We start from the raw sequence: 25,203 nt of genomic DNA, 5'->3' as shown, positions 1-25,203 counted from the left end.
CATATTGCAACCTCTAAGAAGTCACGTAGTAAATTAAATGTTCCCTTTTCTTCTGGTTATTTTGCTATACATTCAGGTGATCTAGTGGGAAAGAAGAAATCTTCAAAATAGATCACCTGTCATCGTGTAGTTAATACAGGTATTTCTGGAATTTGACCACTGCTTTCCAGGCCAGTCTGAAGTTGCTGTCCCTTTTGAAATGAGTGGTACTATTCCAGGAAGTGTGAGGTTTTCCTTTGTCGATAGCGCGCCCACTCTGATATTATCAGTACAATCTATTCAAGCTGAGAACATTCTCTTTAAGCTGCTTTAAGCCTTTGGGTTTAGTGAAAGGATGCTTGTTGAAGTTTTTTTCCCCCCAATACCAGATCAAGCAAAGCTTTGTTTGCAAATGAATATGAATGTTTAGAATGTTCATCCTTATTTCTCTTTGTTTTTATTAACAGACTGACAATGAAAAAAAAGATAATGCACTGAAGTTAGATAGCAAAAACCAAATAATTGAACAGCTTGAAAAAACAGTTAAAGAAAATGAAAATGCTACATTATTGTTGAAAGATAAATTGCTTATTTCTGATAAATTAGTCCAAGATTTAAACGAACAGATATTGCAAAAGAATCAAGAGACTGAGAACCTAAGAACAGAGCTGACTAGCTCAAAGCAAAGGGAGAGACAGTCATCAGATGAAATAAAGCAGTTAATGGGTACTGTAGAAGCACTTCAGAAACGCTGTCACATGGGCAATTTGTCAGAATTGGAAACCGTACAAAGGATTGAAATAGAAAATCATCGGAAAATGGAGCAACTTCAAGCAGAATTGGATGAGATGTATGGCAAACAGATAGTTCAGATGAAACAAGAATTGCAGCAACAGCATACTTTGGAGATTAGAAGACTTACTGAGCAGCATAAAACTGAAATGGAAAAGGCTTTGGGTCATTCTGTCAATAACTTAGTCAATGAAGAGCAAATTAATTTATTAAATGTGGCAATCAATGAATTAAATGCCAAATTAAGAGACTCACATTTTCAGAGAGACCAAATAAGGCAAGAAATGGCACAACAGCTGGAAAGAGCTTCTGAAAAAAACATACAGCTGCAGAACCAAGCCCAAGAACTGTTGGAAGAGCTCAGCTTCACTAAAGGTCAAATTCGAAGAGCCTCGGAAAGTATTACTGATCAGAAGTACAAAATGTATGAGGTAGAAGAGCTGAAAGACATGGTTGACCAGTTGAAGGCTCAACTAAAAGCTACTTCAGAGTCTAATAAGGAGCTGGAATCTGAGCATGAGGCAGAAGTTACCAATTATAAAATTAAGCTTGATATGCTGGAGAGGGAAAAAGATGAAGTTTTGGATAGGATGGCTGAATCTCAAGAAGCTGAATTAGAAAGAGTAAGGACTCAACTTCTTTTCAGCCATGAAGAAGAGCTAAGAAAGCTAAAAAACGACCTAGAAAGTCAACATAAATTAAATGTTTGTAATCTTCAAGAAGCTATGGCCTTGAAACAGTGTCAGCAATTGGAAAGCTTGCAAACAAAATTTAGTAAAAAATTGGATGAAATGAAATGTGAAAGGGATAATATGGTCATTAAAAATAACCAACTATTATCTGAGATGTCCTTGTTAAAAGAGGAACTGCAGTTGTCTCTTAAGAATGCGAAAGTGGAAGAGATGTATTTGAGGATAAGTGAACTTGAAACAGAAATTAAAGCACTAAGAGAAGTTGAGAAAGAAAAGAGTACACTAGAAATGGGAATCTTAGAGCTGCAAGTCAGGAATAAAGTTTTGGAGAAACAGTTTAAGGAGCAGGAAGCTATGGAGGTAAAAGTCAGTCGGCTTCAGAAAGACAATGAAGATCTTGAAGAAATCAAAAAACAATTAGAAGAAAAGCTAAAAATTCATTTTGTATCTGAAGAGAATAAGTTGGCATCAGTTAGTGAAAATGAGCTTTCAGAAATGAGAGGACACATAGAAAGGCTTACAGTAGTTAATGGACAGCTTGAAACCCATGAGAGAGAGCTCCAAGAGGAGGTTGAGAGGCAAAGGAACACCTTTTCTTTTGCTGAGAAAAACTTTGAAGTTAACTTCCAAGAATTACGGGATGAATATGACTGTCTGCTGAAAATGAAGTCGCACATAGAAGAAATGATGATTAAGCAAAAAATTGAATATGAAGCCAAGTTAAAGACCCTAAATGAACAGCTCCAGCTTTCAGAGTTAAAGAAAGATGCTGAAAATTGCACAATGATAAATGAAGTGCAGCTGGACAAAACACTTGACAATTCCAATGGCCAACCTGTAATTATAGAAAGCAGAGAGGTCATTGAAAAAGATGCAACTGAACTCATGGAAAAACTTGAGATAGCTCAACAGGATAAGAATGATCTATCTAAAAGACTTTCAGATCTTTCCGAGGTTTTGATTTTGAGGCAAAATGAAATTTTACACTTGAAAGAGGAACTGAAATTTGTAAAAGAGCAAGGTACAGAAAGGTGTGAGAAAATGGACAGAATTGAGAGTCACAAACTGCCAGATGTTGAAGTAGAGACCCAAGAACACCAGCGAATGTCCCCAATGAATTTGATCGAAGCAAAGAATGAATATCAATCTAACGAACAGCCTTTTACTGTTTCATGTGAATTGAAGGAACAGGAACAGCAGAAAGAAAATTTAATGAAGCAAATAATTCCACTACAAAATTCAATGAAGATTAATGTTTTAGAAAGAGATGAGATACAACAAAATCAGAATAACCTTAGTCAAGAAAAAGAATCTCTATTAACTCAAATTCAGCACCTAAGGGAGGAGCTGGTATCTGAATCTTTAATCAATCTACAGACAGAAAGGGACCATCTCGGGCATCAACTGGAGTCTGTTCAAACTGAACAGCTGGGCTTGACTCAATTTGTACAGCAGAAAACCTCGCTGGAAGAAACATTTTATAAAAAAAGAGAGGAAATGGAAAATATAATTATAGCTCCGCAGGAGAAGTTGGAACTAGAGAAGAAGATTGAAGCACAAATTGGAGTTTCTATTTGTGATCTGCACATTGGATTGGAGGAAAATCTGGTATGTGAGCAATGTGGAAGAAAGATTTAAACACTGCTAATAAAGCATGTAAATTTGGTAATTTTATAATATAAATGTCATTGGTTTTGTTAAACATTCAGGTTCATAGCATATGACTGTTATATATCTTCTCAAAACCTAAAGTAATTGAGTCCTTAAATATGGTTTTTACTGTTGGTTACAAAAGTTAAAAATGCACATGACCATGCAGTAACTTATTTAAACACTGACTTTTTCTAATTAGTGAAACACAACTTCCATTCTAACTTACATGCAACCTATGTTACTGTAGCCAATAGATGCAGACCACAAAGGGTGTGAGAATTCTATCGCAGTTCAAGGATATACTGAATCTGATCAAGGTTACCTGGCTCAGCTAGAAATAACAAAGCAGCAGGCAGAGGTATGGTTCTCTACGTTTAGTTCAACATTATTTATGTATTACAGTATTTAGAGACCTTTTCCCTCCTATCACCCCACCTCTATCATTGCTCCCCTTATCCCACCTGTTATGAACGCTGGACTTGTAACATAATTGTTACAAAAAATTGTGATTTTTAAAAGTTTAAAATGGAGTCTGGAAGATCAGGTGACTTCACATTCACTCTGCAAAAGGACAAGACAGAAGTCTTGGTTACCAGGACAACAAAGAACACAGATCAAAGACTTTTTTTTGAAAAAAGACTTGAGGACTAACACCTGAAGACCCTCTCAGGGTCGTAAAATACGGGCGTCAGTGATTTTGGTGATGCAAATGTACCAGTCAGGTGTTAGCACTTGGGAGCAATGAAAGGCCCAGGTGGCTCTATGAAACCTGACTTCCGGACTTTGCATATTGGAACAGGATTATAAGGCTATTGACTTTTGAGTCCAGATAAATTTAACAGATTTTCTGAAGGCAGACAGGCTATAAGAGAAGAAACCTGCAGATGTAGCCGAGAGAGAGAGAGAGAACACCTGCTTTCGGAAGCCTGAGACAGCAAAAGGCTACGAAGACTTGAACCTGTTTTGAAAGCTGAAGCTTGCAGAGAAGTAGAATACCAGCAGGATCACCAGGAATTGCCTTATTCATGAATGTCCAGGTCAGAAGTGAGCGAAGAGGCCATTAATGTTAAAAACTCCAACCCACTGCATCTGGGAGGACTTTGGGACTTTTAACCGCAAATAATTTTGCCACCAAAAAGGACTGTGTAATGTATAAGTGTGGTGAGGTTTTCAACTATTTTAGTAAGTGAAGAAAATACCTTTGTGATCTGGGGTGTCAGCTACTTGCAAAATACTATCTGGTTAATGGGGATTTCTTTTAGTTTAGTTATAATAAAAGTCCTAAAACATGAAATCTTGTGTAATTCTTCAAATTGGTTTGGGGGTTCATATCTCATATTTTAATATTAATGGTATTACGCTCAACTGCTCAAGACAAAACCCCCCAATCAAAATATACGATTCTGATAGTGGTGGGAGAAACGCACTGTTGATTCAGTCCCGTCCCTCCACAGATCACCTAACATATCATTTTTAAACTTTCCAAATTAAAGAAAGACCCAGCCAAATTGTACCATCTGTAAATCCCGGAATGAGGCTAACCAAACAAGGTGTCTTTAGATCAACAAATTAACTGTTTAATTAGAAAAACTAAATTCTTAAAGATATAAACAACATTTAAAATAGAAAAAATTAGAGTCCTTGCATATTTACACTCCTGCCGAAGTGAGATCTTCCAATGTGTAACAGTCCAAGGTTGCTTGAAGTCCTCATAGCCGTCCGATGGGGAAAGAAAGTTCTTCAACAGGAGAACAGTCCGTAGTCTAATTCAGCAGTTGAATTGATCTTTTCCAGCGATGTATTTTAGTAATGACAGTTTAGTAATCAAAGGAATTTGTTATTTTCTTTTAAGAAATTAATCTGGCATGACATCAGAATTCTGAGAGTACAATAAATAGGGTTTAAATAAACTGAGAGCTCTCATTTCCTTCAGTATATGCTGGTCCAACTGTCTATCTTTCTGTCAAAAAACAGTTTTTCGGCTAGTTTCAAATGTCAGTCGGCAACAATGTATCTTGTGTCTTTGGTCCTGAGTGGCTGTATCCTATGGCAACGAGAATGCTTTTTTTGACTCAGTCTCTGGAGCTTGTTGCCTTAAAGCAGTACTGCTCCTTTTTAGCCTTAAAGTCACACTGCATTCTTCCCGGAAAAGAAACTACAGCAACATAACAATGGTCTCACTGAGGCAATAATACTGCCCCACTTCAAAAAAATTTGGTCAATGTAGAAAGGGATATGATTTTTAATTTAATACTTTTCAATGGGTTTTTAAGCAGTTCTCTTTGAAATGCTGTAATTAATTGAAGGTTGTAAAAATGTATATTTGTTAAATTGACATTCTTTTGAACTTTCTGTACATTGAGTACGTGCTTAAATCACAGAAATTATTCCATAGTACCTACAATAAGTACATGAGATGCTTGGTTAGCTGCAGTAATAGTCTTGTCAGTACCAGTATGTTCAATTTTTGATCCTCGACTTGACTTGTGTTTTCAAGTGACATTTCCTAAAGAAAGACGATTTTATGTCATCATGTCATCGTGCATTGGGTCATGAAGGAGTGATGACTCCCTTTTTGGTTGGACCATTCTGACCTTTGGATTGAGAGGTGGAAGGGGATGGGGATGTAAATAAATAAAACTGATCTTTGTTTTTACTGACAGGCTGAGTTAAAGCTTCAGTTGGAGGCTCAGCGCATTAGTCTTACACATATTTATGCTGCTCAGCTGGAGCTTGTCCGTGACAGTTTGAAAAATGAAAAAGAGACCGCTCTTGAAAGACTCCGGGAGAATCTCATAGCCTCTCATACTTTGGAAATAAAGCAGTTTCAAGCACTATCCCAGCAGCAATTACAGGACTTCAAAGCATCTCCAAAAGGTAATAAAACAGGGACAATATAGATTGAACCTGTTTAGTACAAAACCAATGCAATATCATCCCTTTAATGTTTTAATTTTTTTAATAACTCTCTTCTTTGAAAGCATGTTTTAGTGGATTTACACTTTCATTGCGATGCACAAGACACCACTGGTAGCATGAACCCTGTCCTGCACACCACCTGTGGCAATACAAACCGATGCCCATCCTTCTTTCTGTAAATTAACTTAATGACCAAAGCCTTTATTACTTAAAGGAGTAACTAGGAGAGTGCAAGTAATTTCATGTTAATCAAATTTTGGCCTCAGCTGGACAAATATTTTAAATTTAAGAACAATTTGTTTTCCTGCTTTCATCCCAAGTATTTTCTATTGTGTTAATTTATATGAATCCCTTTTGAGAAAATTGGATGGAGATTTTTTGATTTTGCTTTAGGGATACAGCACTGAAACAGGCCCTTCGGCCCACCGAGTCTGTGCCGACCATTAACCACCCATTTATACTAATCCTACACTAATCCCATATTCCTACCACATCCCCACCTGTCCCTGTATTTCCCTACCACCTACCTATATTAGGGGCAATTTATAATGGCCAATTTACCTATCAACCTGCAAGTCTTTTGGCTGTGGGAGGAAACCGGAGCACCCGGAGGAAACCCACGCAGACACAGGGAGAACTTGCAAACTCCACACAGGCAGTACCCAGAATTGAACCCGGGTCGCTGGAGCTGTGAGGCTGCGGTGCTAACCATTGCGCCACTGTGCCGCCCTGATTTTGCCAGTGTTTTTCATACCACAATGTATTCTACTGTTAAGTGGATTAGCAAACAGCACTGAAATGAAGAAAATCTTTTCTTCCTCAGAGTGCCCTACAAATTGGCATAACCGAGAATGATTTAAGTTTGCACAGGCAGATATTTCTGTGTTAATAAGTTGTTGGGATTCGATCATACCTGTGGCATAAAATGTATATCTTTCTCCTCAAATGATTACCTGTAAACATAGTTCCAACTATTTACTCCCCTATCCATAAGTGCTATAAACTCCAGGTACCAATTTAGAATTTAGAACATTACAGCGCAGTACAGGCCCTTCGGCCCTCGATGTTGCGCCGACCTGTGAAACCATCTGACCTACACTATTCCATTTTCATCCATGTGTCTATCCAATGTCCACTTAAATGCCCTTAAAGTTGGCGAATCTACTACTGCTGCAGGCAGGGCGTTCCACGCCCTTACTACTCTCTGAGTAAAGAAACTACCTCTCACATCTGTCCGATATCTATCACCCCTCAACTTGAAGCTATGTCCCCTCGTGTTTGCCATCACCATCCGAGGAAAAAGACGCTCACTATCCACCCTATCTAACCCTCTGATTATCTTATATGTCTCTATTAAGTCACCTCTCCTCCTCCTTCTCTCCAACGAAAACAACCTCAAGTCCCTCAGCCTTTCCTCGTAAGACCTTCCCTCCATACCAGGCAACATCCTAGTAAATCTCCTCTGCACCCTTTCCATAGCTTCCACATCCTTCCTATAATGCGGTGACCAGAACTGCACGCAATACTCCAGGTGCGGTCTCACCAGAGTTTTGTACAGCTGCAGCATGACCTCGTGGCTCCGAAACTCGACCCCCCTACTAATAAAAGCTAACACACCATATGCCTTCTTAACAGCCCTATTAACCTGGTTAGCAACCTTCAGGGATTTATGCACCTGGACACCAAGATCTCTCTGTTCATCTACAGTACCAAGAATCCTCCCATTAGCCCAGTACTCTGCATTCCTGTTACTCCTTCCAAAGTGAATCACCTCACACTTTTCCGCATTAAACTCCATTTGCCATCTCTCAGCCCAGCTCTGCAGCCTATCTATGTCTCTCTGTACCCGACAACATCCTTCGGCACTATCCACAACTCCACCGACCTTAGTGTCATCTGCAAATTTACTAACCCACCCTTCTACACCCTCTTCCAGGTCATTTATAAAAATGACAAACAGCAGTGGCCCCAAAACAGATCCTTGCGGTACACCACTAGTAACTAAACTCCAGGATGAACATTTGCCATCAACCACCACCCTCTGTCTTCTTTCAGCTAGCCAATTTCTGATCCAAAGCTCTAAATCACCTTCAACCCCATACTTCTGTATTTTCTGCAATAGCCTACCGTGGGGAACCTTATCAAACGCCTTACTGAAATCCATATACACCACATCCACTGCTTTACCCTCATCCACCTGTTTGGTCACCTTCTCGAAAAACTCAATAAGGTTTGTGAGGCACGACCTACCCGTCACAAAACCGTGCTGACTCTCTCTAATGTACTTATTCTTTTCAAGATGATTATAAATCCTGTCTCTTATAACCTTTTCCAACATTTTACCCACAACCGAAGTAAGGCTCACAGGTCTATAATTACCAGGGCTGTCTCTACTCCCCTTCTTGAACAAGGGGACAACATTTGCAATCCTCCAGTCTTCCGGCACTATTCCTGTCGACAATGACGACATTAGGGCGGCACAGTGGCGCAGTGGTTAGCACCGCAGCCTCACAGCTCCAGGGACCCGGGTTCGATTCCGGGTACTGCCTGTGTGGAGTTTGCAAGTTCTCCCTGTGTCTGCGTGGGTTTTCTCCGGGTGCTCCGGTTTCCTCCCACAAGCCAAAAGACTTGCAGGTTGATAGGTTAATTGGCCATGATAAATTGTCACTAGTATAGGTAGGTGGTAGGGAAATATAGGGACAGGTGGGGATGTTTGGTTGGAATATGGGATTAGTGTAGGATTAGTATAAATGGGTGGTTGATGTTCGGCACAGACTCGGTGGGCCGAAGGGCCTGTTTCAGTGCTGTATCTCTAATCTAAAAAAAAAATAAAGATCAAGGACAAAGGCTCTGCAATCTCCTCCCTAGCTTCCCAGAGAATCCTAGGATAAATCCCATCTGGCCCAGGGGACTTATCTATTTTCACACTTTCCAAAATTGCTAACACCTCCTCCTTGTGAACCTCAATCCCATCTAGCCTCGTAGCCTGAATCTCAGTATTCTCAACAACATTTTCTTTCTCTACTGTAAATACTGACGCAAAATATTCATTTAACACTTCCCCTATCTCCTCTGATTCCACACACAACTTCCCACTACTATCCTTGATTGGCCCTAATCTAACTCTAGTCATTCTTTTATTCCTGATATACCCTCTCTTACTAGCAAGCAGTCATTTTAAATTTGTCTAACATTCCTAGAACTACAAATCCTTGGAGCCTTCACATGATCCTTCATGCCCCTAACCATCTGCCAACTCGGGTAAGGTTTGCCTTGTCTGCCTGTTCTGCAGAGAAATTTCCAGGTGTGCCATACAACTGTCTTCCTTCTCTCCTCCCACTTCAAATCAGCAGGATCATGCCACAGTGTGACTACGGTAATGGTTCCCTCAAGTCTCTTGTTTTTCTGTGGCCCATGACTCCCCTTGTACATAATTTTTCACTACAGAGATCCTCAAGTGGCAGTGCAAATACGACAGGAAATGGGGTTTGGAATTGTTGAGCAAAGAATTGTGTGTAAAAACAAAAAAGTGTAAAGAAATGAGACGATAGTGAAGGAAAAAAACAGTATATAAAGTGGAAAGGAAAACAGAAGTGAAAGTGAGGAAAAATTATACGAGCATGCACAGGATTCTGTCTCTGACTTTCTTTCAGGAGGTCTGTGGTCCACATAGCAGAACAGAAGAGAGATGCTGTTGCGGGTGAGGAAAGAGACTGAGAACTTATTGGGACTTGATTAAGGGGCACAAAAGGAGACAAAAAGACCTTATTTGTTGGGAGAGAGACACTCACCTTTCTGGGTGGTAATGTGAAGGCAAAGGCAAGGCTATTTGAGAAGAAGTTGAAAGAAAAAGCTATTGGTGGCAAAGGAGTACAGAAGACACCATGAAAAGAGAAGGCAGAGAATGAGAGTGGTGTACATAAACCTTTTTCAGCAGGGTAGGTAAAGTGCAGCAAGTGAGACAGAGGAATCTGTTGTGGAAGTCCATTTTTTGCTCTGCTGGGAATGTAGGGACTGTTGCTGTCGGGGCTTAGCAGGCTCACATTGTAAAACATTGTATTTTGAAACTCCCTATTACTAACATCATGGGAGATCCACTGGTGTATAGAGAACCAGAGAAATTTAGAATGATAGAATAATACAGTGCAGAAGGAGGCCATTCGGCCCATCAAGTCTGTGTTGGCTCTTTTGAAGAACAATCCAGTTAGCCCTACTCTCCCATTCTTTCCCTATATTCCCGCAACAATTTTCTGTTTCAAGTATTTATCCAAATCCCTTTTGAATGCTAATATTGAAATTATATCCACCATCCCATCAGGCTGTGCATTCCAAATCCTAACCACTCCTTGTGTAAAAAAAAAAGTCTGTCTTCATTTTGTTTCTGGTTATTTTGCCAATTAAATCTGTGACCTCTAGTTATCAACGCTCCAGCCATTGGAAACAATTTCTCTTTATTTACTCCTATCTAAGCCCTTTATGATTTTAAACACTTCTCTAATATTTCTCATTAGGCTTCCCTGCTCCAAGCTGAACGCACCCAATTTCATTAGTCTATCCAAGTAACTGGTTCCAGGGATGAGGGATCAGAATATAGTAAATCTTTTTTGTAACTTTCCAAAGCCTTCATATCTTTCCGAAAGTGTGGTTCTCAGAATTGGACATAATACTCCAGCTGGGGTGAACTACAATTTCATGTAGGCTTAGCCTAATTTCCTGGCTTTTGTACTCTCTGCCACTATTCATAAAGCCCAGGGTCCCATGTGCTTTATTAACCACATTGTTAACCTGTCCTGCTACCTTCAGAGATATGCGCACAAGCACCCCCAGCTAAAGGCCTGCTACCTGACCCGAACCCGACGGGACCCGACGACATGTGTTCCGGTTCCGGAGTTTGGGTCAGACATGCTCTATCACAGGTAAGTGGCTCCACTGTTAATGTAATTTTTTGACGAGAAAGGTGGTTTTATTATCTTAAGCTTGTGCAGATCAGCAAGAAAGTGAAAAACGGAAGGTAAGTTAACTGATGGTCGAGTCGGATCGGGTGCGTGAAAAAATGGAAGGACTCGGGCCGGGTGGGGCTCGGGGTCGGATGTGCTTCTGTCTGGCTCGGGTCGGATTTTTTTTGCAGATCCGAGCAGACCTTTGCCCCCCAGGTCCTTCTTGCATCCCCTTTAAAATTGTAACATTTAGCATGTATTGTTTCCTCATTTGTCCTACCAATATGTATCACTTCAGCTGCCATGTCTCCTCCCATTCCACTAATCTATGTCCTTTTGAAGTCTATTACTATCTTCACTGTTTAGTACACTTTCTTATGGTTTACTACACTCACTGTTTATAGTATAGAAGAAGGTCATTCAACCCTCCACTGTCTATACATGCCTTTTGCTGGAGCAGTCCAAAATGAATCCCACTGACCTGCTGTTTCCCTGGGCTGAATTTTACGCCACCCCATGGGTCGGATGGTGCCGTGGGGGAGGAGGGGGGCGGCATAAAGTTGAGCGGGAGGTTCTGGGAGGCCTACCCGCCCCACTCCCGCCTCTGGCCAACTTTACGGCATGGGGGGGAACCGCCCGCCCGCCTGATGCCAATCAAGGCCCTTAAGTGGCCACTTAAGGGCCCTCCCCACCTCCACGGGTATTTTACCTGTGGCGTGGGCGTGCTGGGGACGTGAAAGGCTGCCCAGCGATAGCTGCCGCATTTCCACCAGATTGAGGGCCGCCCCGCCTCCCAACTGACCCCTGCGACCCAAGACACCCCCCCCCCCCCCCCCCCAAACGACCAGTCCAACCTCACTAGGGCACGACCGATCTCACTGGTGAGGCATGCCCAACTTACCTTCCCTCTTAGCTCCATGGCATCGGCTGGGCTGCAGTCCCAGCAGTGGCCACCGCTCCTGGTGGCGCTGCTGGGACTAAGAGCTGTTGGCCTTCTGATTGGCTGGCCGGCCGGCTGGCAGCTCACTGAGGCGGGACCTCCTCCCTCAAGCGGCTGGAACTCCTGCCTCAGGACGATTAAAGCCCAGGGACCCATAAAATGCGGGACCGATCCCCAGCTAGGCGGAAGCGGGTTCACCACCGACTTTTACGTTGGCAAATTCCCGTCTGCCAAAGGTAAAATCCAGCTCCCTGTATCCAAGTATTTATTTTCCATTGCTTCAAATATTTATCCAATTTTCTTTTAAAGAATGTGTGGTCTCTGCCTCGTCCAACTCCTGTGATAAGACGTTCCATGTTCAATTAATTCTCTATATAAAGAATCTTCTCCTAACCCCTCTCCTCACTTTTAGTGACCATTTTGAATTGATGACTCCTCATCACTGAATCTCTAACCAGTGAAAATACTATTTCCCTATTCATTCTTATCAAAACCTTCATATTTTTTAAAACCTGTATTTTATCTCCTAGCCTTCTCTGCTGTCGTGGAAGTAGTTTGTTGCACATCATAATGGATAACTTCCTGTCCCTGGTATCATCCCAGGCAATCTATATGCTCTCCATGACTTTCAAAAGCAGCCTACAATGAGGTGCCTAGAATTGCACAGTGCTCTAATTGTGGTCTACCCAATGTTTTGCGTGCATTTATTATTCCTTCTTTACTCTTGCCCCCATTTATTAAAAAAACCCAAATGCACTGATATTGACCTTTTTTACGGCTTTATTTACCTGCAGATACACTTTAATTCCCAGGTCTTCGTGTTTATCTATGCTCTTCAGTGTCTTTCTATTGATTTGAATGCTCATATTCTTTGTTTTTTCTCCCAATGTATATTACTTTTATTTAGCCACATGAAATTACATCTGCCACTTGCCTGACCATTTTGCTAATTTGTCTTTTCCTGTAGACTTTTGCAGTCCCGCTCATTGTTTAACAAGCTACCTACTTTTATGTCGTCAGCAATTTTTCAGATTGCGTGCCTTATGCCCAAATCCATATCTTATATCAGTACTGACCCCTGGCATACATCAACTGCAATCTTTCTCCAATTTAATTTACTCTCACTTTACATAGAAACATAGAAAATAGGAGCAGGAGTAGGCCATTTGGCCCTTCGAGCCTGCTCTGCCATTCATTATGATCATGGCTGATCATCCAGCTCAGTAGCCTGTTCCAGATTTCGTCCCATACCCTTTGATCCCTTTAGACCCAAGAGCTATATCTAACTCCTTTTTGAAAACATTCAATGTTTTGGCATCAGCTGCTATCTCTGGCGAATTCTACAGGCTCACCATCCTCTGGAGTGGTGTTTGTCAATCAACTTTGTTTCCATGCTGCTATATTTCCACTTGTTCCATCCACCTGAATTTTTCTAACAAGCCTTCAATGAGACACCTTATCAAAACACGTTCTGGAAATCCAGTATTTCTAATGCACTCCCTTTATCAAATTGATCACTTCTTGTCATGGATTGTAAAAATTTTCCCACAACTGACATTTGCCAGTTAGTGTAATGTCACCTGGCTTATCCTTCTCTCCCTTCTTGAATAAAGGTGTTAATTTGGCTGTTCTCTGGTTCCAATGCACGATGTGCATCTTTAGAGAGGATTGAAAAATTATGGTCAGAACCTCTGCTATCTTTGAATTCTTTCAAGCCTAGCACGCCATCAGAGCTCACCATCACTCGAGGACAATTGTATTATAAATGCCAGTCTTGCCAGAAATAGCCACATCACCAGAATGGATTTAAAAAATATATATATTTATGGTGCTTGAATGTAATAAATGGTTATTCTTTAGACTTTGAAGAATCTTCACAAACCTTGATGGAGAAGCTCAACAAGAAGATTTCTGATGAATGCATGCAACTCAGTCAGGTACATTAAAAGACTTAGAAATGTGACATTATTGGAAATTATACTGAATTTTTGTTTAAAAAATGTATTTTGCTCTTTTGCATGTTTCAAAATAAGCTTGCTTTTCTGAGCCAATAATTTTTGTACTGAATATTTAAAAAATCAGTTTGAAGTAAATAGTTCACATTATTTCTGAAGAAGCATTTTTTGTATTGCAGTTTTAAAACAGTCCTCAAAGAACTGAAAATCCTTTATCCTTGCACGTTAAATTATGTAGTGAATATTGCTTTAAGGGTAAAAAAAACTTAACATATTTATGGACTGTTGTCCTAAAATTGAACAAAAATTTAAGTTAAAAGTGCCTTTTTTCCGTTTTAAAAGCCACAGTTTTGATTGTACATGAAGGTGAGTGATGTGGCTACGTTTCTGCATCATAGCGTATGAAATCGGAGCAGGTGTAGGCCATTCACCCCTCGAGCCTGCTCTGCCATTCATTAAGTTTATGGCTGATCTACCTTAGCTGCACTCTTCTCGCAGCATCCCTGCATCCCTTGATTCCCTTCATATCCAAAAATTTGTAATTCTCTGATTTGAATATACTTAATGACTGAGAATTCCTTGAGGTTCACAACCCTTTGAGTGAAAAAATTTCTCTTCAATCCTTAATGGCTGACCCCTTATTCTGAGACTGTGACCTCCATTTGTAGACTCCCCAGCTAGGGGAAACATACTGTTAGCATCTACCCTGTCACGTCCCTTAAGAATTTTATATGTTTCAATGTGATCACCTCTCATTCTTCTAAACTGGAGGGAAATTAGACCTAGTCTACTCAATCTCTCATCAGAGAAAAATCTCCTCATCCTAGGAGTCAGTCTAGTGAACCTTTGTTGCACTCCCTCTAAGGCAAGTATATCCTTCCTTAGATACGGAGACTAAAACTGTACACACTACTCCAGGTGTCATCTCACCAAGGCCCTATACAGTTGCAGTAAGATTAATTTCTCTTAATATTCCAAGTTCTTTGTAATAAAAGCTAACATACCATTTGCTTTCCTAATTGCTTGCTATACCTACATGTTAACTTTGTGATTTGTGCACAAGGGCACCCAGGTCTCTCAAAATGCTGACATTTCCTAGTCTCTCACCACTTAAGAAAAACAGAAAAATAAAATATTTTTTTTATCAAAGTGAATAACTTCATATTTCTCCATGTTATGTTTCATCTTGCCCAATTATTTAACCTGTCTAAATCTTTTTCCAGTCTCTTTGCATCCTCTTTGGAGATGACTTTGCCACCTAACTTTGTATTGTCAGCAAGCCTGGATACCTTCCTCTAGATCCCCTCATATAAGTCATTTATATATATATATATACACACACACATATAGATGTAAATAGCTGAGGCCCAAGCACTGGTTCTTGTGATACACCACAATCTACAGCCTGCAACCCAAAAATGAACCATTTATTCCTAATCTCTACTTTCTGTCCATTAACCAATCCTCAATCCATGCTAATATATTACCCCAGTCCCAGAAACCCTAATTCTGTGCAATCTCTTACGTGGAACCTTATCGAATGCTTTTTGAAAATCTAAACACACCAAACATCTGGTTCCCCTTTATCCACCTACTAGTTACATCCTCAAAAAACTCGATTTGTCCAACACAATTTCCTTTTCATAAATCCATGTTGATGCTGTCCAACCAGATGATTTTCCATGTGCTCTGTTACCATGCCCCCAATAATAGATTCTTCCATTTTCCTGATTACTGATGTCAGACGAGCTGGCCTATTCCTTATTTTTTTTCTCTCCCTCCATTCTTGAATAGTGGGGTTACGTTTGCAACCTTCCAATCTATAAGAACTATTCTAGAATCTAGGGAATTCTGGAAAATCAAAACTAATGCACCAATATCTCTTTAGCCACCTCTTTTGATACGCTAGGTTTTAATCTTCAGGTCCAGGGGATTTGTCTGCTTTTAGTCCAGTTAATTTCTCCTGTACTTTTTCTTTACTAATAATTTCTTTAAATTCCTCATTCACGAGACTCTTGTTTCCCCACTATTTCCCAAATGTTTTTTGTCTTCTACCATGAAGACAGATGCAATGTATTTGTTTAATGTGTCTGCCATTTCCTCATTCCCCATTACAATTTCTCCAGTCTCATTCTCTAATGGGCCACTGTTTGCTTTTGCTAATCTCTTCCTTTTCACAAGCCGATAGAAGCTTTTACAATCTGTTTTATGTCTTTTGCCAGTTTACTCTCGTTCTCTGTTGTCTTTCTTTGTCAATTTCTTGGCCATACTTTGCTGAATTCTAAAAGTACTCCCAATCTTCAAGCTTTCTACTCTTTTTGGCACCATTATAGGCCTCTTCCATTAATCTAAAATTATCTTTAACTTAATACAAAAGCAAAATACTGCAGATGCAGGAAATCTGAAAAACAGAAAATGCTGGAAAAGCTCAGTAGGTCTGTCAACATTTAAAAAATCCTTTCATGGGATGTGGGCTTCGTTACCAAGGCCAACATTTAATGCCTATCCTTAATTGCACTTGAGAAGGTGGTGGTGAACTGCCTTCTTGATCTGGTGCAGTACACGCACAGTGCTGTTGGGAAGGGATTTCCAGGATTTTGACCCAGCGACAGTGAAGGACCGGTGATATATTTCTGAGTCAGGACAGTGTGTGACTTGGAGGGGCGCTTGCAGATGGTGGTGTTTCCACGCATCTGCTGCCCTTGTCCTCCAAGGTGGAAGAGGTCACTGTTTTGGAAGGTATTGTCAGAGGGGGTGTGGTGAGTTGTTGCAGTGCATCTTGTATATGGTACACACTGCTGCCACTATACATTGGTGCTGGAGGGAGTGAATGTTGAAGGTGGTGCATGGAGTGCCGGTCAAGCGGGCGGCTTTGTCCTGGATGGTGTCAAGCTTCCTGAGTGTTGTTGGAGTTGCACTCATCCAGGCAAGTGGAGAGTATTCCATCACAGTCCTGACTTATGCCTTGTAGATGGTGAACAGGCTTTGGTGAATCAGCAGATGGGTTACTCGACATAGAATTCCTAGCCTCTGATCTGCTCTTGTAGCCACAGTATTTGTGGCTGCTCCAGTTCAGTTTCTGGTCAGTGGTAGCCCCCAGGATATTGATAGTGGGGGAATTCAATGATGGTAATGTTGTTGAATGTCGAGGGGAGATGGTTAGACTCTTGTTGCTGGGCACTTGTGTGGCGTGAATGTTACTTGCCACTTATCAGCCCAAGCCTGAATGTTCTCCAAGTCTTGCTGCATATGGACATGGACTGTTTCAGTATCTAAGGAGTTGTGAATGATACTGAACATCATATAATTATCAGTGAACATCCCCACTTCTGATCTTATGATGGAGGGAAGGTCATTGATGAAGCAGCTGAAGATGATTGGGCCTAGGGCACCAGAAGGGAGAGAGAAAATGGGGAACTACAGACATGTTATCCTGACATCAGTAGTAGGGAAGATGCTAGAATCTATTATAAAGGATGTTATAACTGAACGGTTAGAAAATAATGGTAGGATTGGGCAGAGTCAGCATGGATCTATGAAAGGGAAATCATGTTTGATAAACCAGTTACAGTTTTCTGAGGATGTATCTAGCAGAATAGATAAGGGGGAGTAATGGATGTGGTGTATCTGGATTTTCAGAAGGCTTTCGATAAGGTCCCACGCAGGAGGTTATTAAGCAAAATTAGAGCACGTGGCATGGATTGCGAATTGGTTAACAGACAGAAAACAGAGAGTAGGAATAAACAGCTTATTTTCAGGTTGGCAGGCTGTGACTAGTGGGGCACTGCAAGGATCAGTGCTTGGGCCCCATCTGTATCAAGGATTTGGATGTGGGGGCCAAATATTATAATTCCAAGTTTGCTGCTGACACAAACTAGGTGGGAACGCGAGTTGTGAGGAGGATTTTTTTTTAGATTTAGAGATACAGCACTGAAACAGGCCCTTCAGCCCACCGAGTCTGTGCTGACCATTAACCACCCATTTATACTAATCCTACACTAATCCCATATTCCTACCACATCCTCAGCTGTCCCTATATTCCCCTACCACCTACCTATACTAGGGGCAATTTATAATGGCCAATTTACCTATCAACCTGCAAGTCTTTTTGGCTGTGGGAGGAAACCGGAGCACCTGGAGGAAACCCACGCAGACACAGGGAGAACTTGCAAACTCCACACAGGCAGTACCCAGAATTGAACCTGGGTCGCTGGAGCTGTGAGGCTGCGGTGCTAACCACTGCGCCACTGTGCCGCCCCAAAGATACAAAGATGCTTCAAGGGATTTAGACAGTCTAAGTGAGTGCAAGAACATGACAGATGGAATATAATGTGGAAAAATGTGCAGTTATCCACTTTGGCAGGAAAAACAGAAATGCAGAATATTTCTCAAATGCTGAGAAATTGGGAAGTGTTGATGTCCAAAGGGACCTGGGTGTTCTTATTCACAAGTCATTGAAAGCTAACATGCAGGTGCAGCAAGCAATTAGGAAGGCACATGATATGTTGGCCTTTATTGCAAGAGGATTTGAGTACAGGAGTCAAGGAGTCTTGCTGCAATTGTATAGAGCCTTGGTGAGACCGCGTTGTGCACAGTTTTGGTCTCTTTACCTAAGGAAGGATATACTTGCCATAGAGGGAGTGCAATGAAAGTTCACCAGACTAACTCCTGGGATGGCGGGATTGTCCTCTAAGGAGAGATTAAGGAGACTGGGTCAGGACACGGTCTCAGAATAAGAGGTAGGCCATTTCGGACTGAGATGAGGAAGAATTCCTTCACTCAGAGGGTAGTGAATATTTGGAATTCTCTCCCCCAGAGGGCTGTGGAGGCTCAGTCATTATGTTCAAGACAGTGTCACGCATATTGCAAATGCGTTGATACAACGTTCATGGAATAACACTGAAGAATTATGAAACAACAAATTTTGTCTTTAGAAAAATAACCCTTATATTAAAAAGTGAACAGTGGTCTAAAATGGCCACCGAAGTAAAAGGGGATTAGCTTTTTGTGTATTCAAAACGTCTGACAAAGACAAAGGACAAATCTTGAAAGCTCCATCTCACACCTATCCTAAAAAAAATTCCAGAATTGAATGCCTTCTAAAATAAAGGAGGTGTGAAGTAGCCACGCCCCAGGCCATTGTGTGATCACCATGGGAAGAAATCAGAATGTCTCCTAACAGGAGGTGAGAAGTGACAGTTTCATAGTTTAAAAAAAGACAGCCCAAGAGAAAGAGAGACTGACCCAGAATGTGAAGCTACTTGTAACTGCTGGCATTCCAGCAAGCCAGAAAGAACCTGTCCTGCTGAAAAAAATCTGACATCTGCATAATACAGCAGAGAGCTGGAAGTGACCCACCATCTTCAACAGGACTTTCAATCAAGAGAGAAATCTTCTATCATCTCAGGCCTGTAACTATCTAGAACTTAAGTCTCAGAATTCAACACATTTATTCTCCCCCCATCAAAAACCCACCTACCTCCTTGAATGCGTGAGTGAATGAGGTTGCGACAATTTTGGGATAAGGCGTATCAATCAATAAAGAATTGACTTTCTATCTTTAAAACCTATAAGAAAACCTGTCACTGTCTGTTTGAAAAATAATACCCCAAGGGGCTAAACTCTTGATACACATACACTTGCTGCCGCCAGGTGGGGAGTTGAACAGTAGGGAGCCACACATGTCACACTACATGGCCGTAGCAACAGATATTGATAGATTCCTAGATGTTAAAGATATCAAGGGATATGGGAATAGTGCAGTAAAATGGCGTTGAGGTAGAAGATCAGCCATGATCTAGTTGAATGGTGGAGCAGGCTCAAGAGACTGAATGGCCTACTCCTGCTCCTATTTCCTATGCTACCCTGAGGAACTCCTGCACCAGTGTCTTGGGGCTGAGATGGTTGGCTTCCAACCACCGCAGCCATCTTCCTTTGTGTTAGGTATGTCTCCAATCAGTGGTGAATTTCCGCCCAGATATCCAACAATTTGTGGCTCCTTGATACCACACTGATTCAAATACTGGCTTGAAATCAAGGGCAATCGCTCTCACCTCACTTCTTGAGTTCAGTTCAGCTCTTCTGTCCATGTTTGGACCAAGGCAATAATGTGGTCAGGAGCCTCATATTTGTGAAGAGAGAAACAGTTAACATTTCAGGTCCATGAACTTTCATCAGAACTGGAAAAAGTTAGAAATTTGGCAGGTTGAAAGCAAATACAGACTTGCACCATCATCCCTTTTGTCGTTTAATCTCTTCTGTCTTCCTCCCTATCACTGACCTTTCCTTTTGTTCTATCTTTCCCTCCCCCCTTTCCCTGCCTTATAGTTGCTTTTAACCTGTCACATCTCTAACTTTTCCCAGTTCTGATGAAAGGTCATAGACCTGAAATGTTAACACTGTTTGTTTCACCATAGATGCTGCCAGACCTGCTGAGTATTTTCAGCATTTTCTGTTTCTTTTGCTACCTTTAACTTTTCTTGTTAGCCATGGTTGGACCACTTTTCCTGTGGGGATTTTAAATCCTTAAGGGAATGTATAATCGTTGCAAATTATGGACTAATTTTTTAAATGTTTGCCATTGCCTATCTACTGTCATATCTTTTTAATCAAATTTTCCAATCTACTTTAGCCAACCATGACTACCTATCTACATCTCTGTCTACAACTCACCAACACCTCATACCTACGTAGTTCACTTTTTTTCAGATATAAGATCGTATAAAGCTGCAACTTTTTTGTCATTTGACGCTGTGTGAATTCAGTGTTTTGGTTTGGCAGTCATTTGCCGGTCTGTTAGGTGAAGATTATTTGATAGAAAGAAGAGAAAACGAGGATCAATCTAAGGAAGTTTTAGCATTGGGAAATACAGACAGCGATGAGGAAAGCCAGGTGCAGAAGGACCTCGCTGAAGAAGCAAGAGGTAAGCTACTTTTCTGTAGTATCTGATGACTTAGCAGTTGTTGAGACTAACAAGACTGCACAAATATATTTATGTCCTTTTCACACTCTCATCTTTTCTTAAAAACTAACCTCTGTATGATGGCAAACATATTGTGAATTAGGAAGCCTGAGTTGAATTATGTTTCAGAGCATTTGGGTTTTGTTTAATTTTTTTAAAATGTGGCTGCTGACAATATGAAATAAAACAGGAAATACTGGATATTCACAACAGATTAATCAGCATCTGCAAGTGAAACGAGAGTTAATGTTTCAGCTGAGACCCTTCAGAGCTGCCTGCTGCAATTTGATTGTATTCCAGCATTCTGTATTTGGATTCACAGTTTATGAATTTCAAATTCCATAAACATTTATTGAACTGATCAAAACAAAGAGAACAACCATAAAGAGGTAAAATGAAGTATACAGACACGCTATCTACTTTCACAAGCAGATAGCTAATTGGTTTACCATTTTCTTAACCATGACTACCTATCTACACCTCTGTCTACAACTCACCAACACTGAAATTGTTATCTATATCTTGGTCATCTCGAAGCTTTACTTCTCCAATGTTCTCACTGCCCTTCACTGGTTGTTAACCAATCTCCTTTTCAACAGATGGGGCTATCCAGTGATGCAGTCTTGACGGAGCAATTTGCATTTTTTTAGCACCTTTAACTAAGAAATATGTCTGTGTTTCTCAGATGAAAGAAAAATGGACACAGACCTAAAGAAGAGATTATAAGAAGTGACCAAAAACTTGGTCAAATGATGGGCTTTTAAGAACGATAGGAAAGTGGAGAGGCAAAGTAATTTAGGGAATTAATTCCAGAGAGTGAGCCTTGCATGGTGAAACAAAGAGAGGAGATGATGTATAGGAGGAACAGAAAGTACAGGAGGGTGTTACAGAAAGAAGGACAGCGGAAGTCATAGAGTTAAAACAAAAGGGTAAGGATTGGGGTCTCGGGCCCTATGTAGAGCATTAATGACCGATGTGATAGACAAGCATGTCTTTGAATGAAATAAAAACAAGAAATGCTGGAACCACTCAGCAGGTCTGGCAGCATCTGTGAAAACAGAAGCAGAGTTAACGTTTCGGGTCAGTGACCCTTCTTCGGAACTGGCAAATATTAGAAATGTCACAGGTTATAAGCAAGTGAGGTGGGGGTGTGGCAAGAGATAACAAAGGAGAAGGTTTAGATTGGACAAGGCCACATAGCTGACCAAAAGGTCATGGAGCAAAGGCAAACAATATGTTAATGGTGTGTTGAAAGACAAAGCATTAGTACAGATAAGGTGTTAACGGACTGAAGATTGAACAGCAGCAAGTGCAAACATGAAATAAAAACAGTGGGTAAGCAAACTAAGATGAAATGAAATAAATGCAAAAAAAATTTGTAAAAAATGTAAAAAAGAAAAAATAACTAAAAATGAAAGTAAAATGGGAGGCTGTCATGCTCTGAAAACTCAATGTTCAGTCCAGCAGGCTGTAGTCTGCCTAATTGGTAGATGAGATGCTGTTCCTCGAGCTTGCGTTGATGTTCACTGGAACATTGCAGCAATCCCAGGACAGAGATGTGAGCAGGGGAGAGTGTTGAAATGGCAAGCAACCGGAAGCTCAGGGTCCTGCTGTGGACTGAGCGGAGGTGTTCTACAAAGCGGTCACCCAGTCTGTGCTTGGTCTCCCCAATGTAGAGGAGACCACATTATGAGCAGCGAATGCAGTATACTACATTGAAAGAAGTACAAGTAAATCGCTGCTCCACCTGAAAGGAGTGTTTGGGGCCTGGGATAGTGAGGAGAGAGGAGGTAAATGGGCAAGTATTACACCTCCTGCGATTGCAGGGGAAGGTGCCATGGGACGGGGACGAGGTGGTGGGGATAATGGAGGTCTTTGGATGACATAGTATGCGGTCAGCAGTGTTTTGGATAAGTTGAAGTTCATGTCTGGCCAGGAGATCGTTGGAGTAATTGACTCTGAAGTGGCGAAAACGTAAATAAGTGTTTCAGCAGCAGATGAGCTGAAACAGAACTTGGAGGGAATGCAGTATAGATTTACCAGAATGATACCTGGACTCCAAGGTTAAAGTTACGTGGAGAGATTACACTAAACTAGGGTTGTATTCCTGGAATTTCGAAGGTTAAGGAGTGATTTGATCAAAGTCTTCTAGATAATAAGGGGGAACACAGATGACAGTTAGGGAAAAACTATTTTTGCTGGTTGTGAAATCTTGATATAATCAACATAGTCTAGAAATTAGCGTTAGGTCTTTGCAGAAGTGAATATAGGAAGCATTTGTACACACAAAGGGGGCTAAAATTTTGGAACTCTCCTGTAAATTGCTGTTGATGCGACGAGGTCAGTTGCTAATTTTAAATCTGAGATTGATAGATTTTTGATAACCATAAGTATTCTGGGATATGGAGCAAAGGTGAGTATATGGAGTTAGATCACAGATCAGCCAGGATCTCATTGAATGGCAAAACAGGCTCAAGGGGCCAAATGGCCTACTCCTGTTCCAATGCTCAAATATATTGCGCTATATTTTGGAGAAATCTTATCTTCTAACATGGTATTTGTGATGCATTCTGTTTGATATTCTACAGTGATATGCTATGACTGCAAGCACTTTTTTTTTGCAAATGTCCACAGAATTCTTGCTTGTTAAGAAAATATATATGTAAAAGGAAAGTATAATCAGGCAATTTATCAAAAAATATAAATGAAAATTATGAATGACTCGTCCTGAATTTTGCAATAGTAGTGATTGCAAAACTATCAGCGTTCGCTGTCGTTACTTCTCTGATACTGACAGCGTCTGGAGTTTGCACATGTGTAGTTAAATGAGGAAACTCCAGAGGTTTCTGCTTTTGATATTCTGCGCTTCTTCATGGGGCATGCTGTTAAAGGCCCTTCCCCGCCACCCCGCCAATTAAAGAACTTGCCATTTACACTATTAGTCTTGTTGTTATGACTAGGTGAGAAAGGTTTCTAGGGGACTGTTACTATCTTCACCTGTGCTTATTTTAACAGGGTTTAAATTTAGACACACTGTGTTTTGAGCTCCCACTTTGTGAATCCTTGTTCACAGCTTTCCAATTATAAGGCAAAGAAATAAGCACAAACAGCCCTTCTTGGGTTTAAAGAAGAAAAGTGAAATTTATTCAATCTTAAACTTAAACTCTAATACCGTTCACGCCTACGGATATACGATGCGCCCACACTAGCATGCATACGTGATACACGCATGCAAATAGGTAGAGACAGAAAAGAGCAGAAGAAAAATAAAATGGAGATGTTTGAGGTAATTTCAGAAGAGTTTCTTGTTTACTGTGCTGTGTTTCCAGCTCGCCGTAGAGTCCTTGATTGCAGACAGCTCTTACTTTTCGTTGGGGCCCAGTATTCTTCTTAAACCTTGTTCACTCCAGGGGACTTTTCTCTCTTAGTGTTCATATGCCTTCAGTGGTTTCCGATGCTGGTGTGAGCGAGATGTGAGCATTCAGGAGGGAGGTCTTATCAGTCCAGGAGAAAAGGGCTTTCTGATTTCAAGTACTATTTTCTCCAATTTAAAACTCTTAGTTCAAACCTCTGCAACAGCCAGTTAGTCATGTGACTAAAATTTGTCTGACCATTTCTATGTATTGGGGAAGCAATAACTGGGTCCCCTTGTTCCAACACTGTCTGTTACTATGCAAATGTCTTTCCAGTCAGGGGCTTGCAATTTTAAGTTTTAATGTTCATGTGGCGAAATAATGTGTGCCTCAGTCTTGGCAGGTGGGGGATTTGCCTGACACTGTATATAAAAAAAAACAACCCTTGAAAAGGTTACACCTCGTTGAATGATGTGTAACTGGGTTTTTAGCAGCATACCAAATTGATTTTTTTTGTATTCATGCATGGGATGTGGGCAACGATGGCTAGGACAGCATTTATTGCCCGTCCCTAATCGCCCTTGAGAAGGTGTGAGCTGCTGCCTTGAACCGCTGTAGTCCATGTGGGGTAAGTACACTCACAGTGCTGTTAGGAAGAGTGTTCCTGGATTTTGACCCTGCAACAGTGAAGGAATGGCGATATAGTTGCAAGTCAGGATGGTGTGTGGCTTGGTGGGGAACTTGCAGGTTGTGGTGTTTCGATGCATCTGCTGCCCTTGTCTTTCTAGTTGGTAGAGGTCGCAGGTTTGGAAGGTGCTGTCTAAGGAGCCTTGGTGCGTTGCTGCAGTGCATCTTGTAGATGGTACACACTGCTGCCACTGTGCGTCGGTGGTGGAGGGAGTGAATGTTGAAGGTAGTGGATGGGGTGCAAATCAAGCATGCTGCTTTGTCCTGGATGGTGTCAAGCTTCTTGAGTGTTGTTGGAGCTACACTCATCCAGGCAAGTGGAGAGTATTCCATCA

General features: G+C 41.0%; 1 protein-coding gene across 11 annotated transcripts in view; it reads left to right on the top strand.

The window, feature by feature from the left end:
* akap9 (A kinase (PRKA) anchor protein 9) overlaps positions 1 to 25,203 on the top strand; it is a 362,971-nt gene that overhangs the window by 108,664 nt on the left and 229,104 nt on the right. For all 11 annotated transcript variants that reach the window (XM_068012548.1, XM_068012537.1, XM_068012517.1 and 8 more), the window contains exons 8-12: positions 447 to 3,071; positions 3,364 to 3,474; positions 5,780 to 5,993; positions 13,773 to 13,849; positions 20,648 to 20,789. In XM_068012548.1, coding sequence (XP_067868649.1) covers positions 447 to 3,071; positions 3,364 to 3,474; positions 5,780 to 5,993; positions 13,773 to 13,849; positions 20,648 to 20,789 — 3,169 coding nt within the window. The remainder of the gene's footprint in view (positions 1 to 446; positions 3,072 to 3,363; positions 3,475 to 5,779; positions 5,994 to 13,772; positions 13,850 to 20,647; positions 20,790 to 25,203) is intronic.

Source organism: Heterodontus francisci, chromosome 2 (assembly GCF_036365525.1).
Source record: "Heterodontus francisci isolate sHetFra1 chromosome 2, sHetFra1.hap1, whole genome shotgun sequence".
Taxonomy (NCBI): domain Eukaryota; kingdom Metazoa; phylum Chordata; class Chondrichthyes; order Heterodontiformes; family Heterodontidae; genus Heterodontus; species Heterodontus francisci.
Note: the sequence above shows the minus strand (reverse complement) of the source record. Positions and strands in the feature narration are given on the sequence as shown.